At 40.1% G+C, this 24,697-nt stretch overlaps 1 protein-coding gene across 1 annotated transcript in view; it reads left to right on the top strand.

Moving 5' to 3' along the window:
* Positions 1-23,900, top strand: part of strn3 (striatin, calmodulin binding protein 3) — a 33,426-nt gene extending 9,526 nt beyond the window's left edge. Inside the window, exons 2-16 of the mRNA XM_082515708.1 lie at positions 4,770-4,873; positions 8,389-8,462; positions 8,996-9,074; positions 9,213-9,371; positions 9,924-10,062; positions 10,222-10,357; positions 10,589-10,728; positions 10,815-10,993; positions 11,995-12,042; positions 12,877-12,998; positions 13,778-13,945; positions 14,024-14,164; positions 14,256-14,363; positions 14,548-14,634; positions 19,388-23,900. Of these exons, the coding sequence (XP_082371834.1) occupies positions 4,770-4,873; positions 8,389-8,462; positions 8,996-9,074; positions 9,213-9,371; positions 9,924-10,062; positions 10,222-10,357; positions 10,589-10,728; positions 10,815-10,993; positions 11,995-12,042; positions 12,877-12,998; positions 13,778-13,945; positions 14,024-14,164; positions 14,256-14,363; positions 14,548-14,634; positions 19,388-19,557 (1,854 nt within the window). The 3' untranslated portion in view covers positions 19,558-23,900. The remainder of the gene's footprint in view (positions 1-4,769; positions 4,874-8,388; positions 8,463-8,995; positions 9,075-9,212; positions 9,372-9,923; positions 10,063-10,221; positions 10,358-10,588; positions 10,729-10,814; positions 10,994-11,994; positions 12,043-12,876; positions 12,999-13,777; positions 13,946-14,023; positions 14,165-14,255; positions 14,364-14,547; positions 14,635-19,387) is intronic.
* Positions 23,901-24,697: the final 797 nt, after the last annotated feature.

Below are 24,697 nucleotides of genomic sequence, written 5' to 3'. Positions count from 1 at the left end.
CTCACAAAGGAAACAAGTACAAATCTGTGTCTCTCAGTCATACAGTTGTTCAGAAGAATTGCACCGATGCCCCCAACCCCCATGTTCAGACCAGTCTTATCTGTCAGTGTGGCAAATCTGGGTCAATGAGCTCATTTCACACACACGCACACACCTTTGTCATCATCACCCCAGTACTCTGACTTCACCTTGGTCTCTAAGGAGCGTTTGATTCATGCACACCAGGTGCACTGGTTGGAAGGGGTTTTGTGACCTGTACACATCCAGTGAACTGGCCTTGAGGAGCAGCCTTTCTCAGATTAATGTGATCAACAACAAAGACAAACTGCAGGATATTTTCTAATTAGTCTGAAGTCTCTCTGTAAAAATACAAGCAGTGTGAGGGTAATCCTACCTACAACTATGACTGTGGACGTTTCAACAAAAGAAAAAAAAAATCAGAATCAAAGTCTTATCCAGTTCTGTTCCAGCAAGGAACAATTGCTGGATTTGATAAAATATTGAATTTGTTATTTGGTTAAGTCTATATAGCATTAATTATGAGTATAAGAAGTTAAACCAGTACCTTTTACAAATATGGCAAGGGTAATTGCACAAAAATGGTACAATATGAAATTAGTAGACAGGTCAGTTTTTATATATACTTTCCTTCCAGCATTGTTGTTCTGATTTTTAATTTTTAAAAATGTTTTAGATATCCAATAGAACAGTTTGGCTTATGAAAGTGGTTAAAAATTTCTGCCTAATCAGCTTACGGTTGCAGCAGCAAACATAGCAGTAATAATTTGTCCATTGATACATTGTGCTTACGTAGACATGATTCTAACCCAGACTGGGGGTGTGTGTGTGTGTGTGTGTGTGTGTGTGTGTGTGTGTTTTCACATTTAAACATTACATCTCAATTTCATAAACCTGGATTCGCTTTTATCTTAACCTTAACCTTCCAGCAGTCATTGCTACACCATACGGACAAAAGGGGCACCTACACAATGCATATTTATATACAGGAGCTGCTCTGCTATGGAAAGCCATGCTATAAAGCTCTGGGCACACAGATTTTGTGCTGATGTTAATGACAGAGGAAGTTTAGAACTCTGCAGTTAGTGAGTCATCAGAGCTCTGATTAATTTTATGCTCTGTGTGCCTGTGCTGTCACACCTTCTTGGCTGAGTTGCTGTAGTTTCTAAATGTTTGCAGCTTGTATGTTGCCACTTACAGATGATTGTGAAATTTCTTCCCTACTAGATGTTTCACAAACTGATTTGTTGTAGTGATGGCATGCAAATTTGATAAGCTCTTTAGAATTACATTCTTTCCTGAATATTTTTAAAAGCAGACTGCATGACTAGGGGCTTTTATACACCTGTGGCAATGGATTAAAAACACCTGAAATCAAAGATTAAGAAAGAGTGGTTCAATCTTGTATAGTGTTGTAAAGATTCTTATTCTATTTACCATTTTTCTCACTCTCCCTCGCCTCACCAGACTTACCTCTTTTGCTTTCTCACCACTGATTGACTCTGGAGTTTGTCCCTTAATTGAACTCACGTGGCACACATAATATAAGGACTGAACTCACTTTAAGCTCCCTCTTTTCACTCCCACATTCGGTGGCAGCTGAGGTGAGTTTGATTTGTTCTTCTAAATTTAAAACTTTATTCTTAAGTTAGTGACTTACAGTCGAACCTTGTTTACTCTTTCAGAGTTTAGCAGTCCACATGTGTCTTCCTTTAAATTATCACCAATTACACTGAAATAAACTCAGATATATGGCAACTAATTGATGGCTGTTTTCTTTGCATTCTGCCCGGATGAGGCCATGGTGATAACAATTTCCACCTTCCTTTGAAAAACCACCTAATTAACATATAGTGTATATGTGAAGCTGTGCAGTGAACACACTGTGACAGTCTGCCTTAAAAAAGAAAATAAGAGCAATTATATTTACACATGCCAAGTGCTGACACTCACTGTCCAAACATGTGGTCTGTGGAGCTCAAATGCGAGCCCAGTGTTGTTGTATCTCCCCAATTATAAATCAAGTGCAGGACTCGAGGCACTTAAATTAGACAAAACACTGCTGCAGAGTTTTCTTTTGGCGGTGTTTTGGCTTGAAATTTTGTCTCTCTGACCCATAAACAAAATGACAGACAGCAAAGAAGCGGTAGCACAGCAGAAAGTGAACCAAGGTGAAGTGAAAGATGGTTAAACTTGTTTTTTTCAAGTGCAGTCAGAGCCTTTGTGTCTAAAAACAAAATAAGCCTTTTTAAAGAAAAACCTGTTCAACGGGCTTAAACTTTTGTTTATTGTATTATATGATTTATTTATTCACTCCACATTTTATGTGGAGTGAATAAATAAAAGTATATTTGCGTTGGGCCCTAGAGACAAAGCACGTACGAACTCCAAAACACGTGCAAACCCCGAAGCACGTCCAAAACACAACAGAAGTGCTCCAGGATGCTAGGAGCAGTGTTGAGCTTTTGTTACCTAGTGGCTACACAAGCCAGGAAGTACCAACGACCACGTAAATTAACTTTTTTTTTTTTAAATTATTTGAATATATATGAGTGCTTGTGTATAAATACACAAACAATACACATATGCTTTCAATTGTGTAATTTAAGTGAACTAGGTAGCTCTGTTTTGGAAGTTCAGTTAATGCTAGAAATGTGTTTTGGAATTTGTACGTGGTTTTTGGAGTTTGTACGTGCTTTGTCTGTAGGGGCCATCGCAGGGCTGTGCGATATGACCAAAATCTCATATCCCGATATAAGAATTTTATCGTCCCGATAACGATATAAATCACAAAAATGTAACATTTTCTGTAAATTCTGTGAATCTCAGGCAGCTCGACTTGCGGGAAGTGTTTCCAGCTGCGCGTCATGTAGCTGGAGTTGAGTGTTTTAACAGATACATGAAACGATACATTTTTAGACATAAGTTGTAACGGCCGCCGTTTTCTTTGTATTTATTACACAGCGTGCTGCGGGGAAAAGCCTGTTCTAACGTTTGAGTCTAAGGTTTATTTTTTAGCACCTGGCGGCTCTTTTTTACTTCTCATCTGTAAATAATCTGCTCTTTCACGTGATTCAGTTTATTTTGAAAAGTCTCAACAGGATCTTGAGCTTTATTGTGAAAGGTTTATGTGGAACATAAACAAGCGGACACGCGATGGTGTTACCGTCGTTGTTGCTAACGACAACGCATAAAGACAGGCGCTTGTCCGTCCGTAGTGTGGTTATATTGAATATAAGAGAAAGAGAGAACTTTAAGAAATGAATATAGCCACTACAGTGACCATCAAAACGGTGAAAAAATATTGCTGTAAACAGTTTATTTTGCGACACCACGAAACAAACGATAGCGTAAAATGAAACGATAGACGTTTTTATATCGTCATCCGATATATATCGTTATATCGAACAGCCCTAGGCCACCGTTTTTTTTTGTTTTTTTTTTAAACCACGTGGTTTTTTTTGTTTGTTTTTTTTGTTTTTACATTAGTAATTCCTTTTGTGCATAATTTTATATTGTTGTTAATAATAAATTAATTAAAGCAACAAAACAACCTGAAGAGCCGGTTGGCAGCCGAAAGAGCCGGTTCTCTGAAAAGAGCCAGAAATCCCATCACTAGTTGACAAGTAGTCCTGAAGAGTGAAAATGGATGATACAAGCAGTCTGTCTTATGCTCTTTAACATGCCAAAAGCTGAAGTGAAACTGAGCGTTAAAAACAATGAAAAGTGTCCACCATAACCAGTGTCTGCACTTTTCATACCGTGTTTTATGATCTTTAGGGTTTCTTTTTCCTCATTTCATCCAGTCAGGGTGAACTCTGCTGTCGCTTTTTCCAACATTATAGTTTGGGATTTTCAGAGGACTGCATGGGAACAAGTTTGCCGGGACTGAAAAACCCCTTTTGGTAGTTCCCTACAGGCAAATACATATGTAAATGGAAATAAATGTACTAGCATAAATTAAGCAGAAGGCAGCGACACACTTCTCCTATTTCAGAGTTCACCAGGAACAGAAGAAGCACACTGTGCCGTTCTTGTAACGCTGCGTGCATGCATTCACAGCTTATACCATCTAACACACTCTCACGCACATATTCTGGTATGTCAGAGTGATCTCTCGGGGGTTGCCGTGGAGCTGTGGCTGTCAGTCATAGAGCTGGCCAATCATAGCGAGGCTGAAATAGTGTGGTTTGTTATGTAATCTTCTTTCTCACATCCCAGTTTACCCCTGACCACTCTCTCCTTCCCACTCTGGCTGTCTCTTTCAATCTGGGGGAGGACCTTTGGTTTTCCTGTTACCAGGCCATGTCAATATGGGCACGCTGGCAGAGAACACTGTGTATAAATGGCTCTTGGGACCTATTAGTGTTGGGTTTCAAGAGCAGCTGCTGGACTGACTGACAGACAGGTGTGGTTAGTGAGACAGGAAGCATTGCTTTCTGACAGGTGAGAGGACTTCACTGGTCAAAAAGAGTCCAGAGTCTAGTAATTCCAATTGATCATCATCTTTCTTTCTTGTCTTTGAGTTTCCACGCAAAACAAAAGAAATATTCTAATATGTGGGTAAATTTGCAGTACAGTGCGGGTTTATGGTCAGATTATGAATCATCACTGAAATTCCATTAAAGAAGAGATTTTTATTACGTACTGACATGTTTCATCCTGTAATTAAAGGTTTTTAAACATTTTAAATGAATAATTATACTGTAAACTGAACTCCTCATTAATGCTTTGTTTGTATGTTTCTCCAGGCGAGGATAGCCTTCTTGCAGGGGGAGAGGAAGGGCCAGGAAAACCTGAAGCATGACCTGGTTAGAAGAATAAAAATGTTAGAATATGCATTAAAGCAGGAAAGGTAAGACACAGAATCTTCATAATATATTAGAGGGTCTCTTTACCTTACAATATAACATGTCTTGAGGTGAATTGTGTTGTTGTTAACTGGTGCTGTGTAAATAAAATTCAGTTGAATTGTTGGTGATCCGTAGGGGTTAAACTGGACTTCACACTGAAGGCTACCAACTATAACTTTAGATCACTGCTGATCTTTAAAAAAAAATCCCGTTAGATCTTTAATTTCCTTATTTTCAGTGCCATGAAAAAATATTTGCTGCCTTTTTTATTTCTTAGTGAGTTTTTTTTCCTCGTTTGTCAAACTTAAATGTTTCAGAAGATCAAACAAATTGTTATACCAGACAAAGATAATCCAAGTATGTACAATATACAGTTTTGTCACAAAGTTGACCTGTTTGAAAAAGTATTTGCCTCCCTTGTTAAATCATAAAGTAACAGAGATTAACCGCATTTTTTGGAAATCTGCGTTTGATTTCACTAGCCACATCCAGGCTCCAAGAGGGCAACAACACTCCTGCAGGAAGCTGCTAAAGAACCCAGAACAACTCCAGGTCTTACTTGCCACAGTTAAAATCAGTGTCCAGGTTTCAGTAATAAAAAAGAGACTGGGTAAAAATTGCACCCATAGAAGAGTTCCAAGGAGAAAACCACTGCTGGCCAAAAAGAACACAAAGGCTCGTCTCACATGTGCGAAAAGCATCTTGATGATTCTCAAGACTTTTGGGAAAATACTCTGTGGACTGATGAGACAAAATTTGAACTTTTTTGAAGGTTTGTGTCCTGTTACATCTGCTGTAAAACTCACGCAGCATGTCATAAATCATCAACAGTCAAACATGGTAGTGTGATTGTCTGAGGCTGCTTTACTGCTTCAGAATCATGAAAAGTGCTCTGTACCAGAAAATCCTGGTTTCCAGCCATCAATTCATCCCACTTGGCTTATGCGATGATCCAAAAACACACACGCAAGCCCACCTCTGAATGACTTTATAAAAACAAGAAAACAAACAAACCCATAAATAAAATCAAAGTTTTTGAGCGGACTACTCCGGATTTAAATCTGATTTGCTAAATAAGTCATTCATGCTAGAAAACCCTCCAATGTGACTGAATTTAAACAACTCTGCTAAAAAATAGTGGACCAAAATTCCTCCACAGTGGGAAGGATCCATTGCCAGTTTTTGCTGCTAAGGGTTGCACAACCAATTATTAGGGTTTTTTCTTTTTTAAATATATAATTTTTTGCCTTTTAACTGGCTTTATTGGATAGAAACAGCAAACATCGACAGGAAAGTGGAGGGAAAGAGAGAGGGAAAGACATGCGGCAAAGGGGAACAGGTCGGACTTGAACCTGGGCCGGCCACTTTCAGCCATGCGGCATATGGTCGCCTGCTCATCTGACTGAGCTAAACTGGCGCCCAACCCGTTGTTAGAGGACTACCGTATTTATGGGACCATAAGGCGCACTGTCGACAAACGGGTCTGTGTTCATACATAAGGCGCACCGCATTATAAAGCGCATTTAACTAAACAAATCAGTCAGAAAAGTCAAACTTTACTCAACTCATTCCGCTTGCTTCCTCCACTTCCATACCATTAATTCATTAATGTTGAATTCTCTGGTAGCTGCTCTATAAACGCTGGAACAACAGTATGTTATTCCAGTGTTTTTCTAATTTTTGCTATGTAACTTTGCACTGTCCACTTTCTGCTGTAACAAATTTCCCACGTGTGAGACTAATAAAGGTTATCTTATCTTACATTAATGACTAACCTCATATTGTGGCTGGACTATCTCAGTTGTTCTCTCCTACTGAAGTTTGGTCCGTTTACAGCACTTTTCCAGACGATTGCATTTGTCAAAAAAAGTGGAAAAAGGTTAGCGTTCATTCTCCAGGTTCAGTTTTATGCTTTGGTATGCTAACATAGCGGTGTCGCTAGCGATCACTAGCACAGCATTATATACCATCTAGCCCAACTTCAGTAATCCTACAAACATCACTATTGTGTAGCTTTCTCTCTACATTCATGTTGGAAGTGATAGCAGAGCTGTACGTTTTATTTTTTTCCAGAAATCTCTCAGTCAGAACATGATATACCATGTTAAGGTAACTAGCAAAACCAACGAGCTAACTATCTACTAACTTCCTGCTAACTTCTAACTCCGTTTAATTTAATAAATTCTGTTTTCATGGATGCCTGGATGTTTAACTTAATTGATACACCTGGTAAAGCAGCAACACTGATCATTTTATTAAAGATGAAAGAATTTACACAGTGTTTGTTTGGGACCTGACATGGACGGAGTTTTGGACCCAGATTACTATGAGCCGCAAGGCTCCTGACTACGGTAGCCATAACGCTCAGACAATTCATCAAGCGGTGCAGCTTCGTAGCTTAGCAAAGTCCTACTAAAACATTTTTTGACAGATTTTTGAGCGCCGTGTACCACATAAAATCCGCTCGAGGTCAGTGTAGCAATGGGAATTGCATTTACCTGTGTGTTCCGCCCGGAGTCTTGAGAGTGTAACACCGGAAGGTGAGAAGCAGAGACTCCGGGTGGAACACACAGGTAAATGCAATTCCCATTGCTACAGTCAGTAAACACAGCCAGAATTCATAGATAAGGCGCACCAGATTATAAGACGCACTGCCGATTTTTGAGAAAATTAAAGGATGTTAAGTGCGCCTTATAGTGCGGAAAATACGGTATTCATTTTTCCACATAGGGCCCGGTAGGTTTGGATAACTTTTTCAGTAAAATCATCATCTAAAACGGTGTTTTGTTTTTTGTACGAGGGCTGTCTAATATCAAAATTTGTTCAACAATCTGAAACTTGTGACAAACATGCAAAAAAAAACCAACAAAGAAGTCAAGAAAGGAGCAAATACTTTTATTTCACTGTGCTGAGTCTTTCACTTCAGTTTGCAGAAGGCTAATTCATTCACAGTCATTGGCATGCTTGGATAGCTTGTCAGGGTTATGTTGTGATGGATTAGAAGTTTGTCTTTGGGTGTGTCGTCTCAGTGTCTGCCACTTGCTTATTTTCCAAGCAGCACAGGTACTCTGAAATATAGAGCACAGAAGTTAATATACCAAATAACCTGGACTAGTGTATTAAAGGGATATGTTTAATTTGTTTGAATACAAAGTTAATTAGCTTTCTATAGTTCTGCTTCAGACTGCTGTTAAATTACTGCTTCGTTCTGTGATTCTTGGGTTGCTTTTGTGCACTAGTGATGTAATAGATTATTTGTATACTTCAGATTCTTTCTGTTTCACTGATAAAGAATCTGCCAAAGCCTTCTTTTAGTTTCATCTGTTTAAGCCATTTACATTTTCACTTTTGCTATGGTGGAAATCTGTTTCCCTTCTCTTAGACCACACACTTTGAGCTTTTTTCACTGTTTTGGGGGTGACAGAAAATATGCATTAAAAATATGTTATGTTAATTTTAATTTTTAACCATGTCAATTGATTGGTTGATGATTAGTTTCTCTTTTTTCCATTTTCAGAGCAAAATACCACAAGTTAAAATATGGAACAGAGCTAAACCAAGGAGAAATGAAGATGCCAAGTTTTGAATCAGGTATGATGTCATACTCCCCTCCACTAATCTCTCATTGTACACATGCTTTATATTCAGTGTGGCCTTTTGTAGACTGCATATAAAAGATGTAGGTTCTTAGCCCCTGGGCAGCATGGTGGTGCAACGATTAGCACTGTCGCCTCACAGCAAGAAACTCCTGCGTTCAAATCAGTCACCTGGTCAGGGTCTTTGTGTTTGGAGTTTTCATGCTGTATCTGCATGGGTTCTCGCTGGGTACTCGGGCTTCTTCCCACAGTTTAAAGACATGCAGTTAGTGGGGTTTTGTAATAAACCGGAAACACATGAGCATTAAACACTGTGATGTAAATCCCTCATCATACGCAGTTCTTTAAAATGTTAATTGTTAATTGGAATTGGATAAGCACAAGAAGATGGATTGATTGATGGACTCCTGACCTTTCTTCTTAGACTTGAACTAACTCACAGCTTTAAATACAACTGATGAAAGCCATCTCTGTTTTGTGTCCAGCAGGCAGTGCTGTATAAATCACTGTTTCTGTTTTTGTCCTTAGACACCAAAGATTCAGAGGTCTCTGCTGTTCATGCCAACAGTCAGCTCACCTGGAAACAAGGAAGACAGCTGCTCAGACAGTAAGAACATTTGAGCACTTGTATTTGCAGTGGAAGCAAAATGCTGAAATAATTTTTTGAATTAATTTGTTAACAAAAATCAGTATTTGACCAAATGATGTGTAGTTTACAGTGTGCACGTGTTTGTTTGGCGGTCAGGTACCTACAGGAAGTCGGATACACAGACACCATCCTGGACGTTCGTACTCAGAGGGTTCGCTCTCTGCTTGGCCTGTCGGGCTCAGAGCAGAATGGATCTGTGGAGAACAAGAACCTGCAGCACCTGATCAATGGGACCGAGCGCCGCAAGGACAAAAGGTACAGACACACGCACAGCTGTTCACATGCAGTACTAGCCAGTACTTTACTGATTTCAGCTTTTGTGAAAACCGCTCCAGTAACAAAAAACATAAAACAGCAAAACAAACACAAATTGGTAGTTCCTTTGTAACAAACTGCTTACTTGCCTATCTATAATAAGTTAATTCAGCATCAAGCTTCATTTCTTTGCTCTCAAGGCTTGATTTTGTTTCATGCCCCACTGTAAAACATGGATTCTCACTGTCCACTGTTGTGTTTACCATCTCAACATGAGCAGCACCACATCCCCTTCCTCTCATGCTGGTCAGTGTGTCTGTGTTTATATTATTCTAGCTACATCTGAATCTAACATTTGCCTTAAGTTATTATAACCATGACCTAGCCTTTGCCTAAGATAGTGGGCCCGAACCCAAACCTAACCTAATATCGCTTTCACATGAAAAGGAGCCAAGTCTCCCCAGTGTGACATCTCCCACCACACTGACAGTGCAAGCACAAACACAACCCAGCAGACAACTTAAGTGTAACAACATTGGTGTTTATATCCAGGAGTCCAGGTGATGTTCTGGAGACTTTTAACTTTCTGGAAAACACAGAAGACAGCGATGAAGACGATGATGAGGAGGGGGACCTGATGGATGACATCACCACTGACAAACATCACAGAGCCAAGAAACATAAGACCAAGGTAAACAGAGAGCAGGCAGCCCCTTTTAAATCACCACTGTTGTTCTTTTCCCCTGTACCTCCTTCCTTTACTCTGCCGTCCTTCAACACCTCTTCCTTAATTCTTAACTTGTGTTTTGTTTTTTGTTTTTTCTCTCTCTTTCCTCTCCTGCTATTTCAGGTGGGAAACGAGGGCTTAGCGTCAGAGGATGATGCCGACACAGAGGAGGCTCTAAAGGAGTTTGACTTCTTGGTGACGGCTGAGGATGGAGAAGGGGCGGGTGAGGCTCGGAGCTCCGGAGACGGGACAGAGTGGGGTAAGAGATGTACATGAATCCCACTGATTGTAAATATATGAAGGCTGTGTCCTTTGCTCTGTCTGTTGAATGATATTCACCTTAAATAAACAAATGCAAATTGTAAATTATTGATGATTATTTTTCCAATTAATGAATTGTGTGGCTGTAAAATCATTATGACAACAGCTAATGAATATAATCTTGTAATGGAGAGGTACAGTGTGTTTATTAAAGCCTCTCACTCTTCAGCGGAGCCTCTACCATTTCCTACTGGCGGGGGGAAGTCCTTCTTACTTGGGGGGTCAGATGATGTGTTGGAGAGCGTGCTGGGACTGGGTGACCTTGCCGACCTCACAGTCACCAACGATGAAACAGACTATGGCTATGATGTAAGGAAAAAAAAAAACTAAGCTGCAGTTTAAAACTCAAACATTCTTTAGAAATTGCCCTAACAATGACATCTTCTTTTCCTCAGCTGCCGTCCAGTAAGGAGTCTTCGTTCAGGAAGACATGGAACCCCAAGTACACGCTAAGGAGCCACTTCGATGGTGTCCGAGCACTGGACTTTCACCCCGTTGAGCCCTGCCTGGTCACCGTGTCCGAGGATCACACCCTTAAACTGTGGAACCTCACCAAGACTGTCCCTGCCAAAAAGTAGAGTAACACCAGATGTACACATAAACCTCCAAGCAGAACTACCAGAATAATCAAAAGACTCTGGCATAAATTACACCAAAATATATAGTCTGAGGAGCTTGGAAAGAAAAGCTTCTTCAGTTCTGAACTGAAGAAGCTTCTCGGATGAGAGGTGAAACGTTTTCAAAGAAACCTAAAGAAGTCCAGACTCTTTTCTTTTCAAGCTCCTTAGACTACAATGACCTGGATGACTTTGTTTATGTAAAATAAGACATTGCCTTTACTTAAATAGCCAGCACCTGAACACCTTAGTCTTTGCTGCTGTGATCCCAATGGGACCTTCTCTAGTTACAGCATGATTATGCTTGTTTCTCTTAGCTGAACAGTTCTTGCCATGACTGGGATTACTGCAATAGTTAAATAAGGCTGTTTGCTCTATACCAGCATTACATTAACACAACCTAAGTGATGGTCTTGTATTGAAGAAAGAATTTCCAGTGATTAACTTGTTGCAACGGTTGCTTCTGGAAACCATTTGCAGTGGAGACCTCAGAGCTGGTTGAAATACTGGCAACATTGCAAAGCTGTGATCAAAGCAAAAATCATTTTCTAAAGGGTATCCTAAATTTTAAAAAAAGAAAGAAGAAAAAGTTCAGTCGGTTGAGAAAAGAACGCTCAGCATGGACAGTATTTCCTCATCACATAGAAAAGCTTTTATTCACTCTGCTTCAGAGGAAAATCCTCTCCTTACAAACCTGGCAGATCCTTTCAGTATTAGCATCTCATTTTCTCCTCATCACTGCGTTTCCATGGCACTATTCTGATCAAACTCACACCACAAGCTTCTGATGTGTCAGTGTCTTACAAATAATCCCTTTAAATAATACCCCTCAGGACTTACTGTCGTACAGTGAAAAACAGTCACTGCTGCCTGTAACAGAGTTGAAGAAGAGTCTGTTTGATGATGAAGTAACAATCTGCTTGTTTATTTCACTGTTGTTGTTGTTTGTTTTTTCCAGAAGTGCCTCTTTCGATGTGGAACCGATCTACACATTCAGAGCCCATGTGTATGTATCCAAACACACACAGTGTGTCTAAGGCTCTATTTGACTTGATGGTTGAGGTTCCATGGTGTTTTTAACTTTTTCAAGTTACATCAGATTTCTTCACGTTTTAAGTGACACAAGTAATATTTAAAAAAAGTGAGTTGTTTTTTTGTTTTTTTTTTAAAGGTAATTTCAGACCTGTGGTGAACTGCTGTTGGCAGGAAGACAGAAATGATGCTTTTTAGTGGCAGCAGCTATGAATAAATGAGCATTAGTAGTGATTAAGACTGACAGGCACCCTGTAGCTACAGCATGAGAATAATCTCAGCAGCAGGAAATATGTCTGAGAAAATGTAAGTCAAACACCAGGAAAAAATTGTTATAAAGTAACAGAAAAGTGTTTAAAAAAATCTGGAAAATTTAATGGACCAAATTGCCAGATAATAGTAGAATTAAAAATAACTAAAATGCAAATAAAACACTAAATCAAAATAAAAACTGTATTAAAATATGTCTGAAAAGTTGTTTTGTTTTTTTTAATATTTAAAAAAAAAAAGAATTTGATTAAAATATCAGAAAATGTCTTTAACAAACTAAAAACTATCAGTATCATGTTTGGACAAACTAGATTTATAGAACATTTTTGGTATATTATAGTTATAAAGGTCTTTTCACTGCTCATGTCTAAACTTGCTAGATGTTGATCTCACTCACACTCTTTGTGAGTGTAAGTGAGAGATCTCAGTAACCAGCAGGATTAAATGACTGTCGAGGTTACGTGTTTGCACTTGACATCATCCGTAAATATATGTATTTTACCAAACCTCTGGTGATGATGCTCTTTTCTGTCTTCAGTGGACCAGTGTTGTCATTGGCGATGACCTCCAGTGGTGAACAGTGTTTTAGTGGTGGTCTTGACGCAACCATCCAGTGGTGGAACATCCCCAGCTCAAATGTTGATCCCTACGACACTTATGGTACACACTATTTCACTAAGTGAAAGGGAAAAGGTTTAAGTAGTAGTGAGCCCTGCTATAGTTTCGAGTGGCGCTAACAAAAAGAGGAGAGGCCAAGCTGAAGATGGCAGAGACGGCTCAGGTTGGGCAGATATGAAAAGTTAGAGCGACAAGGCTGAGATGTTTGGGCATGCACAGAGGAGAGGCAGCGGATATATTGGACAAAAGACGTTGAAAATGAAGCTGCTAGGCAGGAGGAAATGGGACCACAGAGAAGATTCATGCTGAGTGTGGACATGCAGAGGGCTGGTGTAGCAGAAGGGTATACTAATAATGGGGAGATGATCCACTGTGGCGACTTGTTATGGTAACAGCCAAAAGAAAAACAAGTAAACCGGTTGTCTCCTTTCATAATGATCTCCTTGTTTTTTCAAAAATATAGATTTCTTAGATTACCTCACATGGCTCTGCTATCCCCAAAAAATTTCTTTTTCTTTTTTTGTTTTATTCTTTTCGGTTCCCAAGTTTGAATGTTTTTCTTTTAGGTCTGCTCCTATTAAGGCTGCTTTCCTCATGTCTTTACTTTCTGAACAAAATGCTGGATTTTAAAAAGATGTCTTTACTTGGGGAAAAATAAAATTTTTCGGGAACATTTTATTTCACAAAACCTTACAAAAACACCAAAAATGTCTTCCCTTTGTTAAAGTTTTCTCTTTCAATTGGGAATATTTGTCAGTTAGATGAATGTACAGTTATAAAAACAGAAGGCCCCTCTCATTTCTTATCTCTCTTCCAATCAGATCCAAGCGTCCTGGCAGGTTCCTGGTTAGGACACACGGACGCTGTGTGGGGATTGGCATACAGCGGTATCAAAAACCGCCTCCTGTCCTGCTCGGCCGACGGAACAGTGAAGCTGTGGAACCCAACAGAGAAAAACCCCTGCATTAGCACTTTCAATACAAACCATGGTAAGAAGAAGAAAAAGGGTGCGCTTCTTTGCAGGAGGGAGTTTGAACAGACTTGCTGATGTTTACATCTGTCAACAGAGCATGGGATCCCCACATCAGTGGACTTCAATGGTTGTGACCCTGCTCACATGGTGGCATCCTTTAATAGCGGAGACGTGGTTGTGTATGACCTGGAAACTTCCCAGCAAGCACTTGTGCTCAAAGGACAGGGAGATGGCAGTAAGAGCACAAACAACCATGAACAGATATGAGGTGTGTGATGGGTTTTTGAGGACAGTAAACAGTGTTATCCCTTTCTCTCCCTCCTCAGCTCTGTCGGGGTCAAATCATATAAATAAGGTGGTGAGTCATCCCACGCTTCCAGTAACCATCACTGCTCATGAAGATCGACACATCAAATTCTTTGATAACAAGTCAGGTCAGTCTGCAGCTACTCCCCAGCTGTGTCCATCACTCCAAAGATGGTGAGCCTGATTGGTGAGATCAGGTTTCACAGCTCCCACTTCACAGACACTGTGTACAGAGTGACTCAGAATTATTTTGACTTGAGAAAAACGAGTCCTTCTGGAAGTGCTTAGGTGTGCCTTGTGTCCTCTATGCAGGTAAAGTGATTCATGCCATGGTGGCTCATCTGGATGCAGTGACCAGCCTGGCCGTGGATCCCAACGGCATCTACCTGATGTCTGGCAGTAAGTCTCATAAAAGTCTTCCTGGAGCTCAGAATAAAGCATTGAATTTAATTTAGCTTTTTTAAAATTAAATTCTGAAAGTTATTACAGTTCTTCATGCGTGCTGTAGATGGTGACTAGTGAAGATTGAAAGGTTATCTATTAGGGCTGAGTATCGTCACTGATTTCTAGAATCGATTCAATTCCGATTCACAAGGTCCCGAATCGATTCGATTCGTTTTATTAGAGACACAGCTAAGGGTTTTGCAATTTTGCATAATTTTAAAAAGTTTTAATTTGTTCAGTAGCATACTGAACAGCAGAAATTAGGTTTTCTTTTCCGAAGTAAGTAAAAGGAAAAAAGAAACAGCGGCCGACAGCGCTGTAAACAACGGCAGTGGGTGATAAATGGTAAATGGTAAATGGCCTGTATTTATATAGCGCTTTACTAGTCCCTAAGGACCCCAAAGCGCTTTACATATCCAGTCATCCACCCATTCACGCACACATTCACACACTGGTGATGGCAAGCTACATTGTAGCCACAGCCACCCTGGGGCGCACTGACAGAGGCGAGGCTGCCGGACACTGGCGCCACCGGGCCCTCTGACCACCACCAGTAGGCAACGGGTGAAGTGTCTTGCCCAAGGACACAACGACCGAGACTGTCCAAGCCGGGGCTCGAACCGGCAACCTTCCGATTACAAGGCGAACTCCCAACTCTTGAGCCACGATAAGCAAGCAAATAATGCAGAAAACAGATTTTTAGATGGGAAACTATTCCTGAGAGAGGGAGAGCTGTGCAGGAAGTGTGATTTTTATCTTGGTGGAAGCAAAACAGTAAGTAGGAGGGAATTCATGACGATGTCTATGTGAAGCGTAGTTTGGATCATTTTGCTGCGGGTTCAGTCAGAGATAAAACCTGCAGCTTCAGAATCTAGCGCAAAAAGGACATAAACACAAAGCGCGAAACACCAGAATCGGTGAGCTGTCGGCTTTCAGCCCCGACCGTGTTCGTGCCGTCGGGTGAGAAAGGCGACATCTCACTGATTCTGATGCGTCGGCGGGTCCGCTCTTTGCGTTTACGTCTTTGTGCAGAACCCGTGCTCCTGCTCTCATTTACTGTTTTAGCTGTTTGGTGGTTGTTGAAATTTTGTGAGGTTTAACCTGAGATTCTGGCATTTTGGGCAAAATAAATTTATATTTAAAAATCGATTCAGGATTTTAATGAACCGATATCACGTTATCCAAGCTAGAATTGATTTTAATCGATAAATCGATAATCAAAACCCATCCTATTATCTATGTAAGTTAGTTCAACTTTGCTTTGTACCATTACATGACTGAGTATTCTCTTTAGTCTATTTACTTGTACAGCACATCGCATTGATTATCATGTGTGCTCAACTAGGACACTTGCCTCACAACGGCTTTGTTCACAGCTTTAAGTCAAATGACCTGCAGTGCTATATGTTAGACCCCGTCTGCGTATATACCCCTGTCACCACAGTTATTCCTCAATCCTTATGCTCCTCACCTCACCACGAACACTTCATTTGGCAAGCTGGCTTTTCCATGTGAGGAGATTTTTGACTAAGACCCAAGGGCATGCATTTTGTCATGAGCTCTTTCACTCGGGTCACGTTAGTAGAGAAAGTCCTGGGAGGTGCTGCTCTTACACGGCACAATCCTCTTCTCAGAGTCCTTTGACCCAGTTTTAGAGTCGTCAGACCAGTATGCTGCCAGTCCTGCTGCGCTGGCTAGCCAAAACAAAACACCTGTTTCCTCTGTTTCACCGTATAACTAAGAAGCTCTCCTCTGACAGCTGAGAAGCCATTTATGTTTTGTGAGGTTTTCTGATGACGGTAAAAAAAAAACTTCTTTTTTTTTTTCTTCTTCTTCTCAGGACTAACCACTGCATGTATCAATCCGAAATCTACTCATTTCACTGTGTCTGGCTATAGACAGGATCTGGAAAAAGCTGATTTAGTTAACCACCACCTATAGATCCATTACTGACAGTTTGTTTGGCCCTGTCTCACAATCTAAACACAGGTGCCCCCACAGCTCTTCCATCCAAGATTTTCCACATTTCATTTAGACACATTAATCAGGCTTAGTGACAGAGCTCATGGTGCAGGCATTGCCCATCTATGTTTGGATCACTGGTTCCCCAGACAACCCACTGGTGCCTCTCCATATTGAGGTCAGATGTCTTTGGCCCAAGTTCTGTTCAGGTTGTCAGCCCCAAAAGGTGATGCACTTTCCTATCACAGTCTGATAGGCACACCCCCACAAAAACACTTTTGGTGTCTCAGGTTGTAACATTCAGTTTGACATCAGCCGTTCACACTGATTTCCATCCACTGTTTCACTCTGTGTACTTTGACCAAATGTATTAACGAACTGTCAGCTCAATGTGAGGAGTGGTCACATCTTAGCCTATTTGGACAATTGGGGTTTGATAGCAGGATCCAAAGAGCAGGCTGTGATGCGGGTTTCACTGGTCCTGTCACACATTCAAGTACTCAGTTTCTCTGACCTTTCAAAAAATGCCTGCTAACCACAAGTCAGCAGGTCTCTTGTCTTGGGCTGGAAATATGCTCAGTTTCCAGCTGTGGATGTTTGTCAGGGCACAGAATAGCTGCACTCAGTTTCACTTGGGGCACAGACTGCATTTCCACATAATATTGCAATTTTATGTCATGGTGATGGCATGATGGTTGTAGAGCCTGACTGATGTAGTATTTTTCAGACCAATATTTGGTGATTTTTTTTAAAATAGGCAATATATATTGGCCAATAAAGCTTTATCTTCTAGACACACAAAATATGAATGGATTTCCCTAAAAATTGTTAGGTGTAATCATTTGAGTCCTTACCAAGATTGTATGAAAATGAAATTTAAAAATAGTTTTGTTTTATTGACACGAGAAGTCTTGGATTACTTGCTCTGCCCAACTGCAACTTCCCTGTTGGGAAACGGCAACCAGCTGATCCGAGCATACTGCAGTCTGGTGGACAAACTATCCAATGGCAACCCTCTTAACATGGTTGAACGGTCTTTTTTTTTTTTTGTCTCTCCTTCCTTATTTATTTTTCAGTTATCAGCAGAACAATTAAAATTATTTGGCAATACTAAGAAATCGCCTTACCAATATATTGGCGTGTTCAACAATATTTAATCAAGGTTTTAAGGATGACAGCATGTCAGTGGTGAATTCAGTTTCTGCCTAGCTGCTCCTTGCATGTTAGCTTTTTATCCTTTGAGAGAGCCCGGCTACAGTGCATGTAAACATTTATACCATTATTATTACAGACAGTGTGTGGCATAACACTAAACATTGGTTCAGTTCATTGTGGGTTGTTGACATTTCTTTATGGGCTTAATTTATTCTTTTAGAATCTTTTTCACTTCAGAACGCTGGACTTTAAACTGTTTAGAAGTCTCCTTATAACCCTTCCCAAACTGAAGGGCAGAAAGAATTTCTTCTCCAATATCATCTTTTTAAAAGCTTCAAACTGCCAAGAACTTCTCCTGTTGCACAGGTTCTCATACTCACTGATAATTACTTAAGTGCATCTGAGTAGCAGAATCTGGTTGCCACTTACTCTCTTGATTCCTAATGGCGTAGTAGGTTTGGAAGCACTAAGGTTCACATAGTTTTTCTCACTCTCTTAATTTTTTGATACTTAAAATGTTAGAAATGAGAGATGATATGCTTTGTGCTTATATGGCTATGTATGCATTGTAGCTTGTTCCTGTCCTTTGCTAGACCAGTGTTTCCCAACCACTGTGCCGCGGCACATAGGTGTGCCGTGAAAGATTATCTGGTTCCACCTGATTAGTACTCTAAATGACTGGCGTGAGTAATGGGCAGAACAATTACATTCTATTGTAATCTCTTGTAAACGCTACAAGAGATGAACAAAATCAACTTTTGGAGAATTACATTCTCTTCCACTAGAGGGCAGTAAAACTACCTACTCTAATTAAATAGAATGCCAACTGCCAGTAAAACAGAAGACGAAGAAGAAATGACATAACCGTCATGCTGTGAATGAGACAATGCAGTGCGTAATAGCAATAGATAAATATTTGAAAAGAACAAGTAGTCAATCTGACCTGGGCCCTGGAGAAAATTCTGACCCAGATGAAGGCCCTAACATGAGTAGTGGTCAGAAAGCAAAAAAGGTACACTGGGGACAAACCAAACCAATTCCACTCTGCCTGATGCACGGGGGAAAATTATCAATGTGCTTTTTGTGACATTTTTGGTTTGATGGTGTGCTGTGTGATTTTTTTCTAATGTGAAATATGTGCCGTGGCTCCAAAGGGTTGGGAGACACTGTGCAGACAAATCTGGCAGTAGTTAATTTGAAACATTACAGAGCAAGCTAATTTTACAGCTATTTAAGCACAGAGAGCTAGAGATTAATTAGCTGACCTCTTTCACTCACTTTCTATGTACATAAGATAGTTTGCAGTTAGTCCAGGTAGCAGCTAAGATAGATTAGGCTCAGCGCAGGGTCAGTTTTGATCACAGGAACTAAGCACATGTGCCTTCGTAAGTCTCCTGCTTCTGCTCATGTTATGGCAGTTAAGGCAACTGTATGACAAAACTGTCAGTGCATTCAAGATTTTAATATAACATTAATCGTTTGTTTCTATCACTTCTCAAGTCAAAAGAAACGGAAATGAGTTTGGTTTGTGCAATTAAATTACTTTGTAACAACATTGACATAATGGCTTACATTTTTTTCTTCTCCTCAGGTCACGACTGCTCTCTGCGTCTGTGGAACCTAGACAGTAAAACGTGTGTTCAAGAGATCACAGCTCATCGTAAGAAGAGCGAGGAGGCCATCTACGACGTGGCCTTCCACCCCTCCAAGGCCTACATTGCCTCCGCTGGAGCCGACGCCCTTGCCAGAGTCTACGTATAGACGAGGAAGAGAAGATTTAAACAACAGAAAAAAGAAAACAAAAAAGAGGAGATGACCTCGAGGTGAGGGATACAGAGACAGACAAAGAGAGAGAGGGGCTAGTCTGTACACAAACAGGATTCAGGTCTGTTCAGGTCTCTGAACACAGAATATATATTAATATGAAAGACTGGAGAATCTCCAACGGACAACTGAACAAACACACACAGGTTTCTTACACAAATTTTTAAGTTAAGAGGTGGAGTGGTGTGATCTCCCTACAGCTAAGAGACAGCAGAAACGCGTTTAATGATCAACTTGGAGCAGCTTGCCTGAAACCCATCTGGCCCCTCACAAATCCCTAAGGTAGCTTTGACACTACATGCCTGTCCCTATTCACTAACACTACTGTGACTCCTGATCCCAGACAGAAGAGCTGGAGCTGAGGGCAGACGTAAAGGAAAAATCCCCCCAAAATTAGACCTGGTCAGAGCTGGCCAAGGAAAGCAGCCTGACATCTAGATGAGTTAACCCATCGCTCTTTTATTTCTTACTGTTGTCATTTAGCATCGTAATACGGCGGTCAAATGTAGCACATTAAACTGTGGAATCGTAGCACTACAGTCTACATGTTGTGGGGACATTTTTGCACCTTTCCCCTGTTTCTCTTTCTGTCCCACTGGACTCAATGCTGAGTCAATGCTAAATGTTCAGGCATGTCTGAGTGGAGACAGTTACAACTCGAAAAATGGCCCTCGTGAGAAGTTGCCTGGAATCTGTATTGAATTCACCCCCATTTGGCTAATTTTTCTCCAATAACTCTAAAGAACTCTACTTTCAAGGCAGTTCAGAGCAGGCTTGCAGTCCCGAACAGTTATAATTGGCTGCCAGTGTTTTCTCTATGTTTGTTATACATTATAAAAGCTCTATTACTCCCCAGGTGTTGAAGCTTCAGTGGCATATGAAACCAAATCTAAGCACAACTGTAGTGCATTAAGCAGTCTGCTCTCCCAGTCTGACACTTCACATGAGGTGATACAGCTAGAAATGTCCAAGAGTGGAGCATTCTAATGAGTCTCCAAAGTCTGCACTTTCTCCTACTGTAATCCATTTAGTAGAGCTAACCACTAGTTGAACTAGCAAAAATATAGAGTAGCAAAGAATTCGAGTTGAGTACAGTTTTGTACTGGCTCTCGCCTGCCTCAGGAGAGAGCATATGTAAAACATCCTCTCATTACACTGATCTCCTGTCCAGACAAAACAGTCTGAAGAAACAATTTTGACATTTTCATGGCTGTGCTAAGCTCTGGTAAAACAGGAAAAACTTAAACACCAGTGTCTTTGTTGTGCTTTGTACACACTGCTTCTTCACAGTGTTTACGTGGAGAAGAGCGTCTCTGTTCAGATCTTTTTTGTGTGTGTCACACAGCTACCTGCACAGAAACAAAAAATTGAACTATGTCATAGACTATCATCAATCTTTAAATGCCGAAACACTGAAAAGTAGCAGCTATTTAAGTTGATTTTAGACGTTTGGCCTGTTCAAAATGATTTCCAAGTTGCAAAAATACCTAGTAATCAAGTGTTTTGTGTGTAGTCTAATTCATATGTGCATGAGTTTAAAGTGCATTTTAATTAGCTGCTCAAAAAACATTTGCCAATTTATAATCATACAACATCTAAGCTGTTCCACTGGTGGACATTATTCGAGATGCCCGTGTCCCAACACAGGAAGCTGTAAGCTGTTCTATGTATCATCCATAGTATGATCAGAATAGGGGTACTTGTGTCCATGGAAACACTCCTCCTGTCACAACAATTTCAGCATCTGTTTAGTGACAGTGAAATCATATTAGCCACATTAAACCCTGCTTTAAGACAGCCTGAGGAACTGTACTAAAGAGAAAGCCCGGAGGTTAATCAGATGTTGGAGTCACATCCGAGGGGGATTTTTCCTTTAAACCTTCAGAAACGTCAACCTGAGAACAGAACATGTGATGTTTGAACTTGTTTTTTTCTCTCTTTCACTTTTTAATAATTAAATCTGAACTAAAACTTCTGCAAAGCAAGTTTTACAGTTTGTAAATGGGGAAAAATTAAGAAGAAATATGTTTTGAGCAAACAGAATGGATTTAATATCAGATTTTGTTTTTGCCTCTGAGAATGTTTTGGTGAGAATGGAAGTTTGGTTAATACTCACCGACCTCAGCCTCCTGCTGGGCCTATCAGAGCCCCACGTTTAACAGTGTAACAAGCGGAGGATTCAGCATTACTGTAGTTACATATTTTTGTTTGTGTAAAACAAATCTAGTTTTTATAGTCCTTTTTAATTCTTTTTAAAAATCCACAATATAGTTACTGCCACAATGGATGACCCATCAACCAAAAACCTCACCTCAGTCTGATATGTCAGGACGTCTGGCTTCAGTTTTGGGCCCTGATCTCAGATCATGTAAACACAGGAACTGCTGCTGCTGAGTGTTGAGACAGCTGAGGAGAGGGTCAGCTGTATCTGTTAGTGTCTGTCCTGATGTTAAATATCAACCTTTAATATACATTTGTCCATTCGAGCTAATGTCTAACATGGCACACATTCCAGTGTGAAACAGCAGCTTATCACAGTGATAAGGTGTTTGCTCCAGAGGGTAGAGCATGCAAGTCCAATATCATCAACTGAAAGACTCCAAGCACAAGATACATTTTAATTACTCCACAGTGAAACCCTTGCGTCTTTTACACAACAGCCTTGGCATGTTAACTATTAGCTTTGTCTTATGCTAGAATTAGTTTTAAAAAGTTACATTTTTAAAAGACTTATTTGGCATAAGAAAGTTACATTTATATGCCAACTTAATGCTGGTGTAAGACAGAACTAATTATGTCCTGTAAAGAAATGTACAAACAAAATTAATTTGCATAGAAAATGTAATCCAAGCATACAAATGCAGACCTATGAATAAATGCAAGGTGCCGAATGCTTACTAAGTCATTCTGTTAATTCTAATTTACACTGCAGTATCTAGTCTTTGTCACTGCAGCCGATAAAATCACTGGGGGAAAAAAAGCCTGACCAACTCCTTCCTAGGCCAGTCTTATATGACCTTGTTTATGTAGACTGGATAAAATGACGTGAGGTCATAGCAAAAAGGTTTTACAGGTGAGAACTTCTTGAACTACAAATACACAACTTGCTGAAATGATGCCTTTTCCTCACAGTCAATATATTTGGCATCTAATTAGCTCTGTTTGTTTGTTTTTTAAGAAATGAAGTTTTAAAATGTTGTGTACACTGTACACATGAGCAGTTTGTTATAGTATAATACAGCTGCCATAAAGATCATTTTGATATGGCTGTAATTTTTTTTTTGTTATCATCTGAAGGGAGGTCATGGGTATAAACTACAAAATCTCATCAGGTTGAGAGGTGTTTCTAATATTCTGACCCATCAAAAGTAGTTTTTTTTAAATTATATTTTCTGTACACTCACTTGTGTCAGAGTTCCACATTTTATATGTTGAACCCACAGAACTGACTCATTTGTATACGTGTACACACTCTTACACATGCAAGTATGCATTTTTGACACTATCACTAAGTGGAATATTCTGATATTTGTGAAGACAGATCTTACAGCAAGGCAGCTGTACTAAACACCATCCGTGTTTAGGTACCTATAATAAAGTGGTCACTGTGGGGGGTTCTTTTGCTTTGTTTTGTTTTTTAAAATTTGTTGATTAGTAATAAGCAAATTTAATTTATGTAAAAACAAGTTTTGTCCTCAAACAGGGCAAAGAATAGTTTGATGTACACAGATTTGAACGCAGGGCTGCTCCAGTTAAAGGCCAACTTCCAATAACAAACCGGCAAATAATTGGTTTAATGAGCTGGGAAATGGTACCTGAATGCAGCACGAGCTCAGTTCGAGTGTGAACAGGTGAAGTTACAGCTTTGTTTGGTTCAGGCTGAGACTTCTGCTCCTCCGCCTCCATCATATCGCTTCAATCTTTGAAAAGCTGCTGTCTCACTGGCTGGCCCACAGGGGGAAGTCTAATTTGTTGTTCTGGTTTGTTACGATCCACAGTTTTATTATTATATAATTTTTTTCTTTTATTTTCACCAATGCTACAGTTTACTGTGTAACTCTCGTTTGTGTAATGCATGATTAATACAATAAAATATTTTTTTTAGTCTTCCGAAAAATGAAAAAAAAAATTCTGTTTGCGAGATTTGATGAGTTTTGTGTTTTGTTTTTTATTTACAAACTATGAACAGCAGATTTTAAAGGCTGTACCACATAGAATACAGCTGTTGAAATGTACATAAAATGTCTATAATAACTATTAAACTGTGTACCTGTACAACACCTGCTGCCTGCTCTTCATTCTGTAGGAAAGCACTCGGTGTGTTCAATAGATTGGAGTTCCTTCGGTCCATATACCATCAAATTAAAATTAATCAAATTTAGTCATTGCAACATTTAAGCAATGGAACGCTTGTCTGTAAGCTTTGCTGTCTGTTCTACAGCAACAGCACAGGTGCTACAGTGACTGCTCTTTCTTGTGCTGTTTCATTTTCAGGCAGCGATAAATCAAATGTCAGGTGGTAAAACCACCTAAAGTGATGTAAGGTACTAGTGTTGGAGGACTTGCACTAATGGAAGCCAGAGGTTTTGTTTATTCAGATAATATAACTTTCTTCTTCTTTCTTTTTTTTTTTTTTTTTTTGTCATTGGACAGTCATACTTAGTGCGATGGTACAACTAAACTGGAAACTGTCTCACGTCAGTGTGAGTATGTCAGCACACTTTCAATGGAGCAACAGTAGAAGGCGATCAGCAGCTCCTTTCTGAGGATTTTCAGAAAATGGAGAGGCTGTTGGGCCTTCTTTAAAACCGCCAAGGTGTTTAAGCTCCATTAGAGGTCTGTGTCTATGTGCACACCCAGGAACTTAAAGCTGGCCCCCCTTTCCACGTCCACGGCTGCAGCAAAGACTTCCTGCCTCTGAAGTTGATTGCCAGCTCTTTTGTCCTGGTGATATTGAGGTCCAAGTTGTAGTTTGCACACCAATCCGACAGCCTCTGAACCTCAACTCTGTATGCTGTCTCATCACCACCAGAGATGAGCCCCACCACAGTGGTATCATCTACAAACTTACTGTAGT

Source organism: Aulonocara stuartgranti, assembly GCF_965226115.1.
Source record: "Aulonocara stuartgranti genome assembly, chromosome: 19".
NCBI classification, from domain to species: domain Eukaryota; kingdom Metazoa; phylum Chordata; class Actinopteri; order Cichliformes; family Cichlidae; genus Aulonocara; species Aulonocara stuartgranti.
Note: the sequence above shows the minus strand (reverse complement) of the source record. Positions and strands in the feature narration are given on the sequence as shown.